At 34.5% G+C, this 17672-nt stretch overlaps 1 protein-coding gene across 3 annotated transcripts in view; it reads left to right on the top strand.

Moving 5' to 3' along the window:
• The first annotated feature begins 734 nt into the window (after window positions 1-734).
• LOC129882182 (mRNA-decapping enzyme-like protein) overlaps window positions 735-17672 on the top strand; it is a 26188-nt gene continuing 9250 nt past the window's right edge. Inside the window, exons 1-6 of one of the 3 annotated variants that reach the window (XM_055956364.1) lie at window positions 735-1033; window positions 2148-2188; window positions 3108-3157; window positions 3326-3470; window positions 4928-4978; window positions 17579-17672. The exon at window positions 17579-17672 is cut by the window's right edge and continues 30 nt beyond it. In XM_055956364.1, the coding sequence (XP_055812339.1) occupies window positions 875-1033; window positions 2148-2188; window positions 3108-3157; window positions 3326-3470; window positions 4928-4978; window positions 17579-17672 (540 nt within the window). In that variant the 5' untranslated portion in view covers window positions 735-874. Of the gene's footprint in view, window positions 1034-2147; window positions 2189-3107; window positions 3158-3322; window positions 3471-4927; window positions 4979-17578 lie in introns of all 3 variants that reach the window. The other 2 variants (XM_055956363.1, XM_055956365.1) reach the window with 2 other exon arrangements.

Below are 17672 nucleotides of genomic sequence, written 5' to 3'. Positions count from 1 at the left end.
AAAATATTTACGAGTGTTTAGCCAAAAAAAATATATCCCTCGTTTATAATAAGTTTTTTTTTTTAATCTTCAATTTAATCCCGAGCATATTTACTCGGAAACTTTTTAGAGAAATACAATCCAAAACTTACATAATAATTTTTTCATCCCAAAACTCAATTTAGTATTCAACAGGAGTCGCCTTTGTTGGGAATGAAATTTCTCCGCGCAAATTCGAACGTATTCAAATTTTAATATGGATACTAGACACCAAATAAAAAAACAAAAAAAATAAGGACATCCGGTATACAAAAATATTCAAGACTTTTGTTTTTTTATTTTTTAAAAAATATTTAAAAACTCAATATACAATATTATATGTATATTGTTACAAAAATAATATTGAAACTAAAATTTAGTCCCGCTAAAAGTGAAATAATTACTTATTTATAGAGGAAAGCATGAATTGAGTGAATTTACCTCGAAAGTTTTGACTAAATTATGTAATTTTAATTTTATAAATTGCATTATAATATAATTATCTTATAAAATATTTTAATTAGATATTTTTATTCAAATTTCAAAAAAAAATTGTGCCTATTTTCATTCATCTATAATTAATTAAGTTAATTATATAAAATATATCATTTTTATTAATTATATACATTAATCTAAAAAACTATTGTGTATTTTCATTTTTGTGCTAATAAAAGTAGAGAGTTTAGTTTTAATATTAGTTTTGAAATTTCGTCACCCTTCGTTAGTATTTTTCCCACTTCACTCTTCACTTCTCGATATTTTGTTCTCCGATCAACAAATCGCTTTTCCGGTTCCTCTCTCTATTAGTATCTGTTTCTTTCAGCTGTAGGATCAATCGGAAAGTTCTAGAATAAGTATGTCGTCGACGTCAAAGTTGATGCCGAATCTGGACGAGCGAAGTACGAAGATGCTAAACCTCACTGTGCTACAGAGAATCGATCCGTGTATTGAGGAGATCCTGATCACCTCTGCTCATGTTACGTTGTACGAGTTCAACGTCGACCTCAATCAATGGGTTCGTTCACTCAATTTTCGTTTAAATTGAGAAAAATGCGATTTATATACTATCGCGTTTAGGAAATAGAGGCTAATTTGGTATGATGATTGTAGAAATTTGGCATAGTCAGTATTCATTGTTTTAATATCCATGAAGTATTGAATTTTGTTTTAGGTAGATATATGTGAATATTTCAGTGATTTGTGAAAGTACACATTAATCTCTCTGCGTATATTGATGGACTTGATTGTAAAAAGTGCCTTGGGGTAGTTCTACACAGTAATTTCATAATTGATTTCCTTATAGTACTCTGCTGTACTACAAAAACTTGTGTCTTATTATGTGTTGCAGTATGTATGGAATTTTGTTTTATGTAGATAAATGTGAATATTTGAGCGATTTCTGGAAGTACAGGATAATCTCTCTATGTTTATATTGATGGATTTGATTGTAAAAAGTGCCTTGGGATAGTTCTATGCAGTAAATTTCATATTTGATCTCCTTATAGTTCTCTGCTGCTACTACAAAAACTCGTGTCTTATTGTGTGTTGCAGTATGTATGGAATTTTGTTTTATGTAGATAAATGTGAATATTTGAGTGATTTCTGGAAGTACAGAATAATCTCTTTATGCTTATATTGATGGATTTGATGGTAAAAAGTGCCTTGGGATAGTTCTATGTAGTAAATTTCATATTTGATCTCCTTATAGTTCTCTTCTGTTACTACAAAAAAATTGTGTCTTATTGTGTGTTGTAGTATGTATCGAACGTTGATTCAGTTGTGCATGATTTAGAAAGTCATGTTGTATACTATTTAATGTGTGCATTAATTTAGAAAAATTGCTGAAATAACTTAACACTGAAGTTAAGGTATGCGCCAATCCTAAGCTAGTTGCGATCAACATATAAATTTCACTTTCCATTTTGCTCTTTATTTGGACACACTTGTCATGATATATGTCATTCGGATGAAAAGGTGGTGAATTAGATGTTCTGGAAAAATATATTCCAAGAGATTGCGCTGTGTACTCTTGCTTCCCGCCTTTTGGCCTATTTATAATGCAATCTGTGGGTCTTCTGAAAATACTGTCTCAAAGAATAAATTGATTGAATGTGTAATTTGGATTGCAGAGCCGCAAGGAGGTTGAAGGTTCTTTCTTTGTAGTTAAGCGGTAAGCTTGCAGTATTCCATGTACCTGGTTTTGCTATCTATTTAAAAATAAAGTGTTTATATCTGTCTTTGTTTCGTATGTCAGTGTATTAGATTAGCAGGTATTTTCTGCTATGATACTTGTCTGAACATTCATATACCATGGCAAAGTTCCCAGGCCAAATTGGTCTAGCCCTTTTAGGAGTTCAAGGGCTCAGGATTGATCCCAGTGGAGGATGAACCAGCCCGAACCTGACCTTAAACCCTTGTGATGGGTATAGTCTCGGATCCCCTTTTTTGATACTAGTCTCGGACCCTTTTGATCCACTAAAAAATTTAATTGAAGAATGTAGAGACGATTTATATAAAAGAAAATTATGTTCCTTTAGAATAACTTACTCACACACAAGTAGATGATCATAAATAAAAAATAATTCAAGAAAGAGATGGGATAATAGTAAGAAATTAATGAAATATGAAAAATATTTAATGCATTGGAACTTAACTTGCCTAGATACCAAACAAGCACATCTATTCTAAACGGGTTCGTTGGGTTCCTTTTGCTTCTGAAGTTGACATAGTTATCTTCCATATAGAGCAATAACACTTCTGGTTTGTAATATAACAAAGCAATAAAACATATCATTTCTAGTGCAACCGTGAATGTAGGAATGTTTCGGTGTGGTGTCGGTGAATTCAATTAGGGAATTTGGGGTAAATGTGTAAGCATCTAACTTGCCGTTGCCACTTTCTTTTGATTCAGCATTTTTCAGAAACTATTATCACACTGTGCAAATACCATATAATTCTGTGATGGTTTCTTTGGCATTTTAGGTTGTCTTTCATGTAATATTATGGGAGTCTGATGGTTTTTGATGGATTGTGTGCCTATAAGGAGGTTGAATTACCAGATATCGTTGTTGTTGGTTATGTTATTTTAGGAGTGCTCAGCCAAGGTTCCAGTTCATTGTTATGAACCGCAGGAATGCAGGTATTGTGCCATTTCTTCTTTTAATAATATATCTCGGGCCTCTCCTTTTCAATTCATTGGAGAAAACATTTAGAATTCTTTATTTTTACTTTGTCCATTTTATGATGTTTGAAAGTAATGCCTCACATGAATGAAGTCCTTTTTGACATACGAGTTCATATGAAGCAGAAAATATGGTGGAAGATCTCTTGGGGGACTTTGAGTTCGAGGTTCAGGTTCCATACTTGTTGTATCGCAATGCAGCCCAAGAAGTCAATGGTATTTGGTTTTATAATGCACATGAAATTGAGGAGGTTGCAGATCTCTTTGGCAGGTTGGCATCTTCTTCAGTCTTCATACCCAAGCTATATTAATTAGTGGAGCTTTATCTCTTGCTATTAGAAAATTAATTGTAGATGAAGGTTGAGATTATTGCAATGGAGACCTATGATGTTGCAGAACACATTCTTGTAGATTAATTAATGATTCTCTCTAAACAATATCAAACAACTGTTATGGTGGTGGATTTTATAGATATTTTTGATACGATAAGTAATTTTATTAATGTTAGGGAAATCCCCGTATACAAGAACTTTACCAAAAAGTAGAGAAACCTAGACCAAAATATGGTTCTCTACAAAAGTTATCCAGTTATCTATACACACACAAACTCATGGGTGTACCTGAAGGAAACTAGAGACACGAGGCTACAAAATCTTTCTCGACCCCTTCAAACGCTCTCCTGTCCCCCCCCCCCCCCTTCATATTATCCACATAAGAGCTAGTAATGCTACATCCCATGCATGTGTCTTCTCTTCTTTCTTCTAAAAACGCATGTATAGTGCCTCCTTTACTGTGCTCGGCATAACCCCATTATATTACGAACCAATTCATAACCTTCCACCACAAGCATGTAGCAACTTGACAATGTTATAAGAGGTGATCTTACGTCTTCTCCTGAACATCTACACATATAGCAACAGGTGACATATGTGATCCTTGTAGACATTTATCATATGATAGAGAGGAAACAAATAAGTGAACAACCTACTTAGAGAAAATGTTAAGGGCTGGTTATTGTTCTTGTACTTCGAATTACTTGTGGTTGACTGTTATTATTGTAGCTAGCCTGAATTGCTTTTTAAATGGATGGTAGTATGACTTGTCTTTGACAAGGATAACCATGATAGGGTTCTTTTATCAAATGGCATTAGGTTAAAAGCTGTTATAGATGAAATATTTCAAATTTCGGAGCTTGTTTAGTCAAATTATGGCATACCTTAGCTTTTAAATATGTGATCCCAATGACATCAAACATTTATTTTAGCGTGATGGTTATGTTGTCAGTTTCTTTGGACTATTTTTTCCTTGAGCCAAGGGTCTATCAGAAACAGTCTCTCTACCTATAAGGTAGGGTAAGGTCTACGCACACTCCCCAAACCCCACTTTGTGCGACTAAACTGGGTATATTGCCAACATCTGTTAAGTATCCAGTCCTGAGTTTTTGTTGATGGAGGTGTCCGATTTGTATGGAATCTATTTAGTCTTTGTGGTACAGGATGAAAATGGCATTAATCTTATAGGATACCAATTAGTAGTTGTGTTATATCGGTGACTCACTTGATAAAAAAAAGTCTGTTATATCGGTTGATGGAAATGACATCAAAGACGATTTATTGCTAGTTTGTTTTAGTGGTGCAGGACATGTGAATAATTGGGTCCTTTTTCTTACGTAATCATGGCGCATAATCTGCAACTTGTATAATTTTACTTTGATGTGGTGGATTCCAGAATTTTAGGTGCATACTCAAAGGTTGCCCTGAAGCCACAGTTAAGAAAAAGGTGCGGCGTCGTTGATTCTTCCCCTCGTTCTCTTTTTTTTTTGGGAAATTAAGATGTTTGTTAAGTGATTTCCTTATTAGCACAAGTTATTTGCCCTTACTCATGAATAGTCTTGTTTCTGGTGAAGCTACAGCATTTCCATCTTTTAGTACATGGTAAGAAACTGTTTAATTGCTGCAGCATGATAGAATATAAGTACTTAAGGGTCAATTTGATGTGAGACAAGAGAAAAATAATCTCTGCAAAATTGTGATCATCAATTGATGGTTCCTACATAATCATATATGTATTATTTTATGTAGGATATCAATACGCATATTAGTACCTTAAACCGTCATAGAGTTGTGTAATGTTCTTAGTTGAATTTGTATGAATTCCAAGTTATTTTGGTCTTCAAAGATATTTTCCTTTGATATGTGAATGTATACCGTCTCTTTTTAGCACTCTTTACTATCCCAACATTGTGACAATGGATTAGTTAATTTGGAAGTCCCCGTGAGATAACTTGGCACCATCTCCCATGACCCTTCTCATTTTATGCTTTATGCGATGCCACTTGCACCCTCTACGGGATATGATCATTTCTAATCATGTCTAATTTTGTATGATGAAATATCCATCCGAACATCTGTATTTTGATGGCACTTGTTGCCCAACATTCACTTCTATATAAATAAACCTTGTTGGCCTTGGAATTGGTCTGTAGAACTTTTTTGTCACTTTGATAGGTTTCATATCTTATTTGCTTCCACTCTTGTAGCACTCCTCTGCTACAACCATCCTATTTTACTTTAATTTTTTACATATTCATCAATCAAAATCATTCTTCTAAAGTATATACATTTAATTTGTTTTTTTAATTGGGTAATAAAACCAATATCAAATGGATCTAATAATGCCACTTTGGTTAGGAAATTTTTCTCTATTTAAAAAATATAATATTAAGACTTGTGAGTCTACTATTGCTATCAATAATTGCCTTGAAACTATCAAGTTGTTATTCTTTGTCTAGAGCCAAGATAGGGATAACCTGCAAAGAAATTATATTATGGCAACGGCGGAAGCAGAAGCTTTATAATCACACATGATTACAAGAGAGCAAGACTAAAAGAAATTTTGTAAGAAAATTTTCTTCTGTCTCTAAATGAAAGCATACAAGTCTTATATAGACTGAAGAAGATAATGAGAATCTTTGATGCCTTCATTTGATTGACTGTTGGGATTATCTTATCTTTGAGGGGTCCATCAGTTGGTGGAAGTCTGCTTTTAAGAGGGTCCACTTCTTTCGAGCAATCAAGAGATGTCAGAAGGCTGTCAAAAGCTTTTCCGAATAAGTTAAGAAACTTTCGGTGGAGTGGGGTCCATTTTGATTTAAATCAAAAGATATTCCGTCTCTTTTAGAGACTCATCCTTTTCTTCCAAATAATTCCGATATTATGTATCTCTATTTGCAAGACTAATTATTCCGTGTTTTAATACACTCAATTAGGATTTAATCAAACGGATGTAAATAGGCCTTTGCTAGTCCTTTAGGATGTAATATATCACCGTTGTCATCGCTTTGTGAAGAAGCTTCTTCTTCTAGAAGCTGGAGAATTTCATCTTCATTAGGATTTTCAACTAGTTCCGATAATGCTTTCTGAAGTCTTTTCTTTAGGTCATTCTTTGGGGATCTTGTTGTTAAAGGAGAACCTTTCTGAGAAAGTTGTTGAGGTTCCTTGGGAGCCGATGACCATCCTTTGATAAGGATTTCTTTTGATAGATATTTAATTCTATTGAATTCTGCAATCTTAAAAGTCCAGCTTATAATATACGAAATTCTTTTTTGAATAAAACACTTACACATTTGAATGTGTTCTGGTAATGTAGAAATACCTTGGTCAGTTTGAAACTGACTAAATTTTTCAGAAAATAATTTAGGCAAAGTTTGGTGATTTCCCCCAAAACAATTCCACCATTCATAAAACCATCTAGGGATGATGGATCTGGCTAATTCAGGACTGTACTTTACAAACCAAGTGTGAGATGAAGGTCGTAAGTATATAAAATTAAACCAAGCTTGTTTATAGTCCCACCAATTATAAGTTTGGGGTCTGTGTTCTCTGGAGAAATTAATAGGAGTGCAAATGGTCCACCTGCCATTCAAAAGGAGTTAGGATCTTTTTAATGGTAAATTTGGAATATGCAATGCTATCCGAGTTGGATTTATCAGCTAATTCATGTTCTATTTCAATAGAACCTGTGTCTACTAAAATGAATTCATAAAATAACCTGGTTTTGAGTGGATTTTCAGTATCCACATAATTTCTATTAGTATAGAGTGATTTAGGAAGATGTTTAATCTCGTAGTTTTCATACTCTTTGTCTAGAGCCAAGATAGGGATAACCTGTAAAGAAACAAGGTCAATTTTTTTTCTTTGGGTTTGGATGGGGAGGCTGTTGGAGTTACTGCTTCAGCAAAGCTTTCAGGAGCTTTCATGTATAACTATCTTTTGTCTGAGTTTGAGAAAATCTTTGTTTTCTTGAAGGGGAGATTGAACTAGGCTCTTGGGTCTGGGCAAAAGGTTTTTTCATAATTAGCATATTGGAAGATGTACTTGGAGGGAATGTTGTAGGATTTATGGGTGGCAATTGAGCCAAAGCTGAGTATCGGTTGGATGGTCTAGTTAATTCGGGCCGAATGTTGAATGGTTTGACCGAAGTAGTTATTGTTGCTACTTCCTTCCCTTTGAAGTGTCATTTTGCTGCTGGAGCTCCAGGCCTCATGTTTTTCCCTGCAAAAATTCTCTGGTTAAAAAGTCTGGGAGAGAATTATCTTCTCCCTTGAGATATTCAATTTGAAAATCAAAGCTAGAGAGTAAAGCTTGCCATCTGGCAAATATTTGTTTTGACACAAGGTTTTTAACATCCTTTTGTAGAATATCTTTAGCAGATTTACAGTCTACTCTAAGCAAAAATTCTTTATTAATTAAGCCATCTTGAAATTTGGTAATACAGAGAACTATAGCAAGGACTTCTTTTTTGACAGTGCTATAATTTGTTTGTGCGGAATTCCAGATTCCAGAAGTGTATCGAACTAATTGTTCTGGTGATTTAGGGGATTTTCTTTGTTTAAGAATTCCACCATAACGGATTAGGAATTCCTAGGTAAGGAAGTGTTTTAACAATTCCTTTAATTTTGATGACAGCATCAGTTTGTTCCTTGTTCCAAGGAATTGGATTCTTCTTTAACCTGTCATACAAAGGTTTACAAATTTGTCTGACTTTAGGAATAAAATCAGCAATATAATTGAGACTTCCCAAGAATCTTTGCAATTGAGTCTTATCAGTAATAACATCTGGAAATTTGTCTGAGAACTCAATGGCTCTACAAATTGGTTTATAAGTACCTTGGTATAAATCATGGCCAAGAAACCTGATTTGTGTTTGAAATAATTTAATCTTTTTGGCACTAACCGCAAGACCATGTTGTTATTATTAGCTATGCAGAGCTAAATTCCTTTGCCTAGATTATACTTATGTTTTGATTAGTTTATGGTAATCTAGTTCTTAGAATAGTTATGTTCTGCTTATAATATATAAGTTTCTTAGTCTTATTTCATAAAAATGGAAATTATTTCTGGTGGTTAAGGTGAGGTGTAGAGATCTTGTCAAATAGTTCCGATGCCGACAGACAGTCGTTCAGCCGAAGGGATAGGCATTTTAGACTGCAAGGTGGTTTATTTGACAAACTCTTATAAAATCCAAGAATCCTTGGCATAATATCCTTGTTATAATTCCATGTTTATGCATTAAGGACTTAGAAATCTATATGTTATGATTAGATAATAACTTTCCTAAGAACTAACAATTACTATTCATTTATCATTTACTGTAGTATAATCAAAGGCATACTGTCTTTAATGAACAATCATCAGTAAACTGTTAATAGTGTTAATTTATCTATCTCCAAGGTAGAAAATGATTTACAAAATTGGTCTATTCCCAAAGAGCCTTTCGAAAAAATTTATCAGTTAGGAAATTTTTCTCTATTTAAAGAATATAATATTAAGACTTGTGAGTCTACTATTGCTATCAATAATTGCCTTGAAACTATCAAGTTGTTAATTGCTGCTGATATTAATAGATACCAGAAGGAGTTTAAATTCCTTCATATTGGCCTTGTTCAGATAGCTGTTAAACCCCTTTTCCGAAAAGGCTTGAATATCCCTATTTGTCTATTACTTCGAGATGATAGACTGTTAAACTTTGATGATTCGCTGTTAGGAGTTCTAGAAAGTAACCTCGCTAATGGCCCAGTATACTTTAACTGTTACCCCAACTTTTCAGTTGACATCCATGATCCAAACATTATGGACACATTGACACTCAATGTCAAAACCAAGAACATGAACAGTAAGGCTGATACTAGGGAAATAACTGTAATATATAGGGTATATTACAAGCTAATGAAAACCACTATAGCCCCAACGGCTATATCTACAAGTGTTAAAGGTGTTACTATGCTCATGGAAGCAAACCAAGAGCACAGTACTACCTTCGTCCGTAGACTTCTTAAATGGGACGACATCTTGACTGACGAAGAATGGAAATTTGATTCCATTACCCATCCTTTACCCTTTCAACCTGACAGATCTCAAATAGATAGGGTTATCCAATTCCCAGATGGATCTATTAATCTTAAATTTTTAAGATCCAACTCCTACAGTCAAGCTTCTTCAAGTAGAAGAATGTCTTCGGCTAGACCTTCTTCTTTTTGTCCCCTGGAGGGAGATGACTCTTCCAACGACAATAATGATAATGAACAAGGGAAAGTTCACGGAGTAGATTTCTCTAGACCCATTCCAAAGGTTTATTATGAAACTACAACCCCGGGAAGCCCCACTCTTAGTGATATGAAACCTGAACACGAGAAAAGATTTTATAGGTGTTCTAACTTCTGATGAAATCTTTGTCCCTAACTAAAGGAAGTTAAACAAATGGTGGAAACTTCCTGAACACCAAAAGAAAATCGACTGGTACAAAGCCACTTATTCCTTAGAACAACGAACCTCTTTTAGAGATAAATGGTTTAGAGATATGGAAAGATTCAAGACAGAAATTGAATTTTTCAAATGGTTTGAACATTCAGGACAAATAGATGACACCCAATCTTCTCTCCAAGTCCTCGTTAACAAATGGTACACTAGAGAACAAGTGGTAGAAAGTATCACTCCCCCTCTAGAAGGACTTAGTATTCCCTATAGAAAAGCAGTCCTCAAAGCCTCTCCTTTCAAAAAGCCTCTTGAAAAGGAATCTTCCATAGCAACGGTTGCTGATATTAACAGCATCTTTGAACAAAACAACTACACCAACCAAGTTCTTCATATAGTTTCCCAACAAATAGAAGAAACCAAAAGCAGTTACAAAGGAATAAGCCAGATTGGCAATAAACCTAGTACCTCCTACTCAAGTCCCCACATTGAGACTAGCCCCATCTTCAAAATCCCTGAATTCTCCAAGGAAGACTTTCCTAAACTAGAAGATCAATTTAGTCAATCCAATGATATCTTAGAAAGAATCAACGATCAGCTCTCTAAACTCAACATTACCAAAGGAGATAGACTTAGAGCCATATCTGATGAACGGCGTCATCCCAATAAAAGGAACTACTATCCTAGACCTTCCTTTCCTAATATTCAATTTGAAGAAGATACCCTTCACCCCGCATCCTCTACAGAAGGAACAGGAATTCAAGAATGGAACATAGATGGTATGGCAGAAGGCCAGATCTATAGTAAACTCCAAGAAATGGGAATGAACATTACGGCTTACAAAATGAGAGGTGCCAGCGATAAAAATGCTGCTATCCGCCTCATTGCTGGTTTTACAGGTACCATAAAAAATTGGTGGGATAATTACCTTACTGAATAAAATAAGACTGAAATCTTGAATGCAATTACTACCAAAAGAATGGTAAAAACTGAAAATGGGATGGAAACAGCCTCTGAAGTAGTCGTAGAAGATGCGACAGCCACCTTGATATATTGCATTGCTAAGCACTTTGTAGGAGAACCTAGACTCTTCCAAGATAGAAGCCTAGAAATCCTTAACAATTTATATTGCAAGAAAATGACCGACTTTAGATGGTACAAAGATATGTTTATCAACAAAGTCATGATCAGATCAGATTGTAACAATGATTATTGGAAAGAACAATTTCTCAGTGGATTACCTCCACATTTTGCTGAAAAGGTAAGATCTAAAATCAGAGATAGATGTGAAGGAAAAATTCCCTATCCACATCTCTCTTATGGAGACCTTATTAGTCTCATCAATGTAACAGCCATGGAACTATGCACAGATCTTAAGTTAAAGGAACAACTTAAGAAGGAACAAAAAACTTACTCTACAGAGCTAGGAAGTTTTTGTCAAGACTTTGGGTTCCCTATGCTAAAACCTCCTTCCTCTAAGAAAATAGGTAAACAAGAAAGAACTTCAGGAAGATACTCTCGTAAAAGGCGATCCCCTAAGAAAAGGGATTATAAAGATAGACCCAAAAGGAGATTCAAAAGAAAGTCCTCAAAAGGATCTTCTGAAGATACTTGTTGGACATGTGGTAAGAAAGGACACGGATCCAATGAATGTCCCAGAAACAAAAAGAAAAAAAACAAGGTAAATCTACTAGAAGTAGATGAAGAAACCAAGAAAAAGCTTCTCTGTCATAGAAGAAGAATCAGACACTGAGTACTCCTCAGAAAACGAAAGTGATGATGAGTTCTTAAATGTTGCTCATAACACTGATTCTGACGAGGATAATTCAGAATGCAATTGTAATGGAACATTTTTCATGTGCGATAGCCAGACTGTCAATGTTATATCTGAAAACTCGATAGAAACCCTATTTTCCACTATCAAACATATTCAAGATACTGATGCCAGAAGGAAATATCTTATTGAATTACAAAAACTTGCTACTCGGCAAAAGGAAGAAAAGACTGTAGTAACTCCTTTTAGTATGAAACAAATCATGGGAAGATTTGACTCTAAGAAGGAAAAACCTTCAATAGAATTATTAAGAGAAGTCAAAACCCTCAAGAACGATATTAGAGAAGTAAAAGCTCGACTTCACAAAATTGAGATTGAAAGTCTCACAAATCAGATTCAGAAAGAAACTGATACTTCAAAAGCCATCCTCTTCGGAGAAACCGATGAGGCTGACACAGACACTGAATCTCCCAGAAATGAATCTGAAGCAGGTATAAAAACTATTACCAAAATCAGGCCTCAAAGTTCTCATATTCTAGTCAAGCTTGTTGTTAATAATAATTTCGTTCTTAACAAAATTGCTCTGTTAGACAGTGGTGCAGATCGTAACTGTATTGTCGAGGGATTAATCCCTACAAAGTACCTTACTAAAGGAACTACAAAATTATACAGTGCTACAGGAGAATGTATTTTGATAAACTACAAACTTTCAGATGCCCATATTTGCAACAATGATATTTGTCTTTCTAATGATTTTGTTATTACAAAAAACATTAATGAAGAAATTATTCTGGGAATACCTTTCATTACTCAAATCAAACCATATCTTTCAGATTTTGATGCCATACGCACCAACATTTTAGGAAAAGAAATTTCATTCCCTTTCATTAAAACACTTTCTCGAGAAGAAAGTAAACTTTTGCATATGCAAACTGCTTTAAAAATAAATTTAATTTCTCAGCAGATTTGTTTTATCAAAAATGACATCAAAGTCAAAAAAATTGAGCAAATTTTAAAAACCCTCGGAATGGTTACAAAAATTGTCCATCTCCGAAAAACCTTTGAAAACGAAATTTGCTCTAATTTTCCAAATGCATTTTGGGATAGAAAATCCCACACCATTGATCTCCCATATATTGAAGGATTCAACGAAAAGGCCATTTCCACAAAAGCAAGGCCAATTCAAATGAATCATGAATTAATGGAAATTTGTAAAAAGGAAATCCATACTCTTTTGGCTAATAATATTATTAGACCTTCAAAATCTCCATGGAGTTGTTCAGCGTTTTATGTTAACAATGCCACAGAGAAAGAAAGAGGATCTCCCAGACTTGTTATCAATTACAAACCTCTGAACAAAGCCTTGAAATGGATCAGGTACCCGATTCCTAATAAAAGGGATCTTTTGAAAAGAACTTACAAAGCTAATATTTATAGTAAGTTTGATATGAAATCAGGATTTTGGCAAATATAGATTTCTGAAAAGGATAAATACAAAACTGCTTTCAATGTCCCGTTTGGACAATATGAATGGAATGTAATGCCCTTTGGGTTGAAAAATGCCCCTTCAGAATTTCAAAATGTCATGAATTCTATTTTTAACCATATCATTCATATGTCAATTGTTTATATTGATGATGTTCTAATCTTCTCTGAAGACATAGATTCTCATTTTAAACATCTTAACATTTTTATAACATAGTCAAGAAAAATGGTCTTGTGGTTAGTGTCAAAAAGATTAAATTATTTCAAACACAAATCAGGTTTCTTAGCCATAATTTATACCAAGGTACTTATAAACCAATTTGTAGAGCCATTGAGTTCTCAGACAAATTTCCAGATGTTATTACTGATAAAGACTCAATTGCAAAGATTCTTGGGAAGTCTCAATTGTATTGCTGATTTTATTCCTAAAGTCAGACAAATTTGTAAACCTTTGCATGACAGGTTAAAGAAGAATTCAATTCCTTGGAACAAGGAACAAACTGATGTTGTCATCAAAATTAAAGGAATTGTTAAAACACTTCCTTACCTAGGAATTCCTAATCCTGATCATTTTATGATTGTTGAAACAGATGCCTCTGACAAAGGTTATGGTGGAATTCTTAAACAAAGAAAATCCCCTAAATCACCAGAACAATTAGTTCGATACACTTCTGGAATCTGGAATTTCGCACAAATAAATTATAGCACTGTCAAAAAAGAAGTCCTTGCTATAGTTCTCTGTATTACCAAATTTCAAGATGACTTAATTAATAAAGAATTTTTGCTTAGAGTAGACTGTAAATCTGCTAAAGATATTCTACAAAAGGATGTTAAAAACCTTGTGTCAAAACAAATATTTGCCAGATGGCAAGCTTTACTGTCTAGCTTTGATTTTCAAATCGAATATCTCAAGGGAGAAGATAATTCTCTCCCAGACTTTTTAACCAGGGAATTTTTGCAGGGAAAAACATGAGGCCTAGAGCTCCAGCAGCAAAAGGACCCTTCAAAGGGAAGGAAGTAGCAACAAAAACTACTTCGGTCAAACCATTCAACATTCGACCCGAATTAACTAGACCATCCAACCGATACTCAGTTTTGGCTCAATTGCCACCCATAAATCCTACAACATTCCCTCCAAGTACATCTTCCAATATGCTAATTATGAAAAAACCTTTTGCCCAAACCCAAGAGCCTAGTTCAATCTCCCCTTCAGAAAAACAAAGATTTTTCCAAACTTAGACAAAAGATAGTTATACCATGAAAGCTCCTGAAAGCTTTGCTGAAGCAGTAACTCCAACAGCCTCCCCATCCAAACCCAAAGAAAAAGAAAAATTTGACCTTGTTTCTTTTCAGGTTATCCCTATCTTGGCTGTAGACAAAGAGTATGAAAACTACGAGATTAAACATCTTCCTAAATCACTCTATACTAATAGAAATTATGTGGATACTGAAAATCCACTCAAAACTAGGTTATTTTATGAATTCATTTTAGTAGACACAGGTTCTATTGAAATAGAACATGAATTAGCTGATAAATCCAACCCGGATAGCATTGCATATTCCAAATTTACCATGAAAAAGATCCTAACTCCTTTTGAATGGCAGGTGGACCATTTGCACTTCTATTAATTTCTCCAGAGAACACAGACCCCAAACTTATAATTGGTGGGACTATAAACAAGCTTGGTTTAATTTATATACTTACGACCTTCATCTCACACTTGGTTCGGAAAGTACAGTCCTGAATTAGTCAGATCCATCATCCCTAGATGGTTTTATGAATGGTGGAATTGTTTTGGGGGAAATCACCAAACTTTGCCTAAATTATTTTCTGAAAAATTTAGTCAGTTTCAAACTGACCAAGGTATTTCTACATTACCAGAACACATTCAAATGTGTAAGTGTTTTATTCAAAAAAGAATTTCGTATATTATAAGCTGGACTTTTAAGATTGCAGAATTCGATAGAATTAAATATCTATCAAAAGAAATCCTTATCAAAGGATGGTCATCGGCTCCCAAGGAACCTCAACAACTTTCTCAGAAAGGTTCTCCTTTAACAACAAGATCCCCAAAGAATGACCTAAAGAAAAGACTTCAGAAAGCATTATCGGAACTAGTTGAAAATCCTAATGAAGATGAAATTCTCCAGCTTCTAGAAGAAGAAGCTTCTTCACAAAGCGATGACAACGGTGATATATTACATCCTAAAGGACTAGCAAGGGCCTATTTACATCCGTTTGATTAAATCCTAATTGAGTGTATTAAAACACGGAATAATTAGTCTTGCAAATAGAGATACATAATATCGGAATTATTTGGAAGAAAAGGATGAGTCTCTAAAAGAGACGGAATATCTTTTGATTTAAATCAAAATGGACCCCACTCCACCGAAAGTTTCTTAACTTATTCGGAAAAGCTTTTGACAGCCTTCTGACATCTCTTGATTGCTCGAAAGAAGTGGACCCTCTTAAAAGCAGACTTCCACCAACTGATGGACCCCTCAAAGATAAGATAATCCCAACAGTCAATCAAATGAAGGCATCAAAGATTCTCATTATCTTCTTCAGTCTATATAAGACTTGTATGCTTTCATTTAGAGACAGAAGAAAATTTTCTTACAAAATTTCTTTTAGTCTTGCTCTCTTGTAATCATGTGTGATTATAAAGCTTCTGCTTCCGCCGTTGCCATAATATAATTTCTTTGCAGGTTATCCCTATCTTGGCTCTAGACAAAGAGTAACAACTTGATAGTTTCAAGGCAATTATTGATAGCAATAGTAGACTCACAAGTCTTAATATTATATTTTTTAAATAGAGAAAAAATTCCTAACCAAAGTGGCATTATTAGATCCATTTGATATTGGTTTTATTACCCAATTAAAAAAACAAATTAAATGTATATACTTTAGAAGAATGATTTTGATTGATGAATATGTAAAAAATTGAAGTAAAATAGGATGGCTGTAGCAGAGGAGTGCTACAAGAGTGGAAGCAAATACGATATGAAACCTATCAAAGTGACAAAAAAGTTCTACAGACCAATTCCAAGGCCAACAAGGTTTATTTATATAGAAGTGAATGTTGGGCAACAAGTGCCATCAAAATACAGAGCTATGAAGGATGGTTGTCGTTTGATGGCACTTGTTGCCCAACATTCACTTCTATATAAATAAACCTTGTTGGCCTTAGAATTGGTCTGTAGAACTTTTTTGTCACTTTGATAGGTTTCATATCGTATTTGCTTCCACTCTTGTAGCACTCCTCCGCTACAACCATCCTATTTTACTTCAATTTTTTACATATTCATCCATCAAAATCATTCTTCTAAAGTATACACATTTAATTTGTTTTTTTAATTGGGTAATAAAACCAATATCAAATGGATCTAATAATGCCACTTTGGCCCCCGGATGACATTCCAATAAAATACTAGTTGAAATAACCCCCTAAAAAACTGTTAACATCCTTGAGAGAAAACTGCAAAAGAAATTATCCAATTCCCCTTTTCTAAGTTATTATGCCAAAGGGGAACATCCCCTGATGTCGGATAATCTTTCATTATAAATGGATATAAGGAGTTCACATCACAATAATCTAAATTTTTACCAAAAGGGCTTATTGACATTGGAGCCTCTTTGGTTTTAGTAGTTACTTGCCAGATTTTTCTTTTACTTTCAGTAGTTGAGATAGTCACTCGTAAGCTAGTTAACCTACTGGCTTGAGTTTTCCTATTGGCTGTGGGAAACTATTATGGTAAGCGAGACAACTTTAACCAAAACAAAATGAGTCAATAATACACTTTCTGCTCATTTCTTCGTTTGTGGAGAGAACATCTAACAGAACCCAAACCTTTTACTCGCTTCGGTGAGTATACCCTGCTTTGGCTATGTCTCTTCGGCGAGCTTAAGGGGACCAGATGGTTTTTGCCTCTGCGAGGTTTGTGCCGCACCCCTGCGAGGAGTTTCCGCACCGACGAAGGGTGCATTGTGCACCTAGGCTCACATCCTAGAGTTAGTCTTTCATTTATGGTTTTTCATAGATCTTCAGAATCCAACTTAAACAAAGGCACTTAGAGAGGAAAGAGGAATAAATAATGACTTTGTTATCTTGTATCCATTGTTACTTTTCCCTTGTCAGTATATTTTTCCATAAGAGGTGACTAAATCAATGTTAGTTGTTCTTATAAAAAAAGGTCAATGTTTGTTGCTCTTCAGACCCCATTTGTGGGATTTCACTGGGTATGTTGTTGTTGTTGTTTGTTGCTCTTCAGCTATTAATTTCTGTGTTTCTTGATTTTCTCCCCCTTCTTTGATATGGTTTTGTTTCTACTCTAATTTTTAACATGTCCTGATGTTTTTAAGTGCAGTGAGTTTACAGAACATGAGATGGTCCCAACGAGTACAACAATAGAAGGGCCATTTGGACCAGCATTAACCACCTCTTCGGACGGGTTTGGTGCT

Source organism: Solanum dulcamara, chromosome 3 (genome assembly GCF_947179165.1).
Source record: "Solanum dulcamara chromosome 3, daSolDulc1.2, whole genome shotgun sequence".
Lineage (NCBI taxonomy): Eukaryota > Viridiplantae > Streptophyta > Magnoliopsida > Solanales > Solanaceae > Solanum > Solanum dulcamara.
The sequence above is the reverse complement of the archived record's forward strand: the minus strand, read 5'-3'. Positions and strand labels throughout refer to the sequence as shown.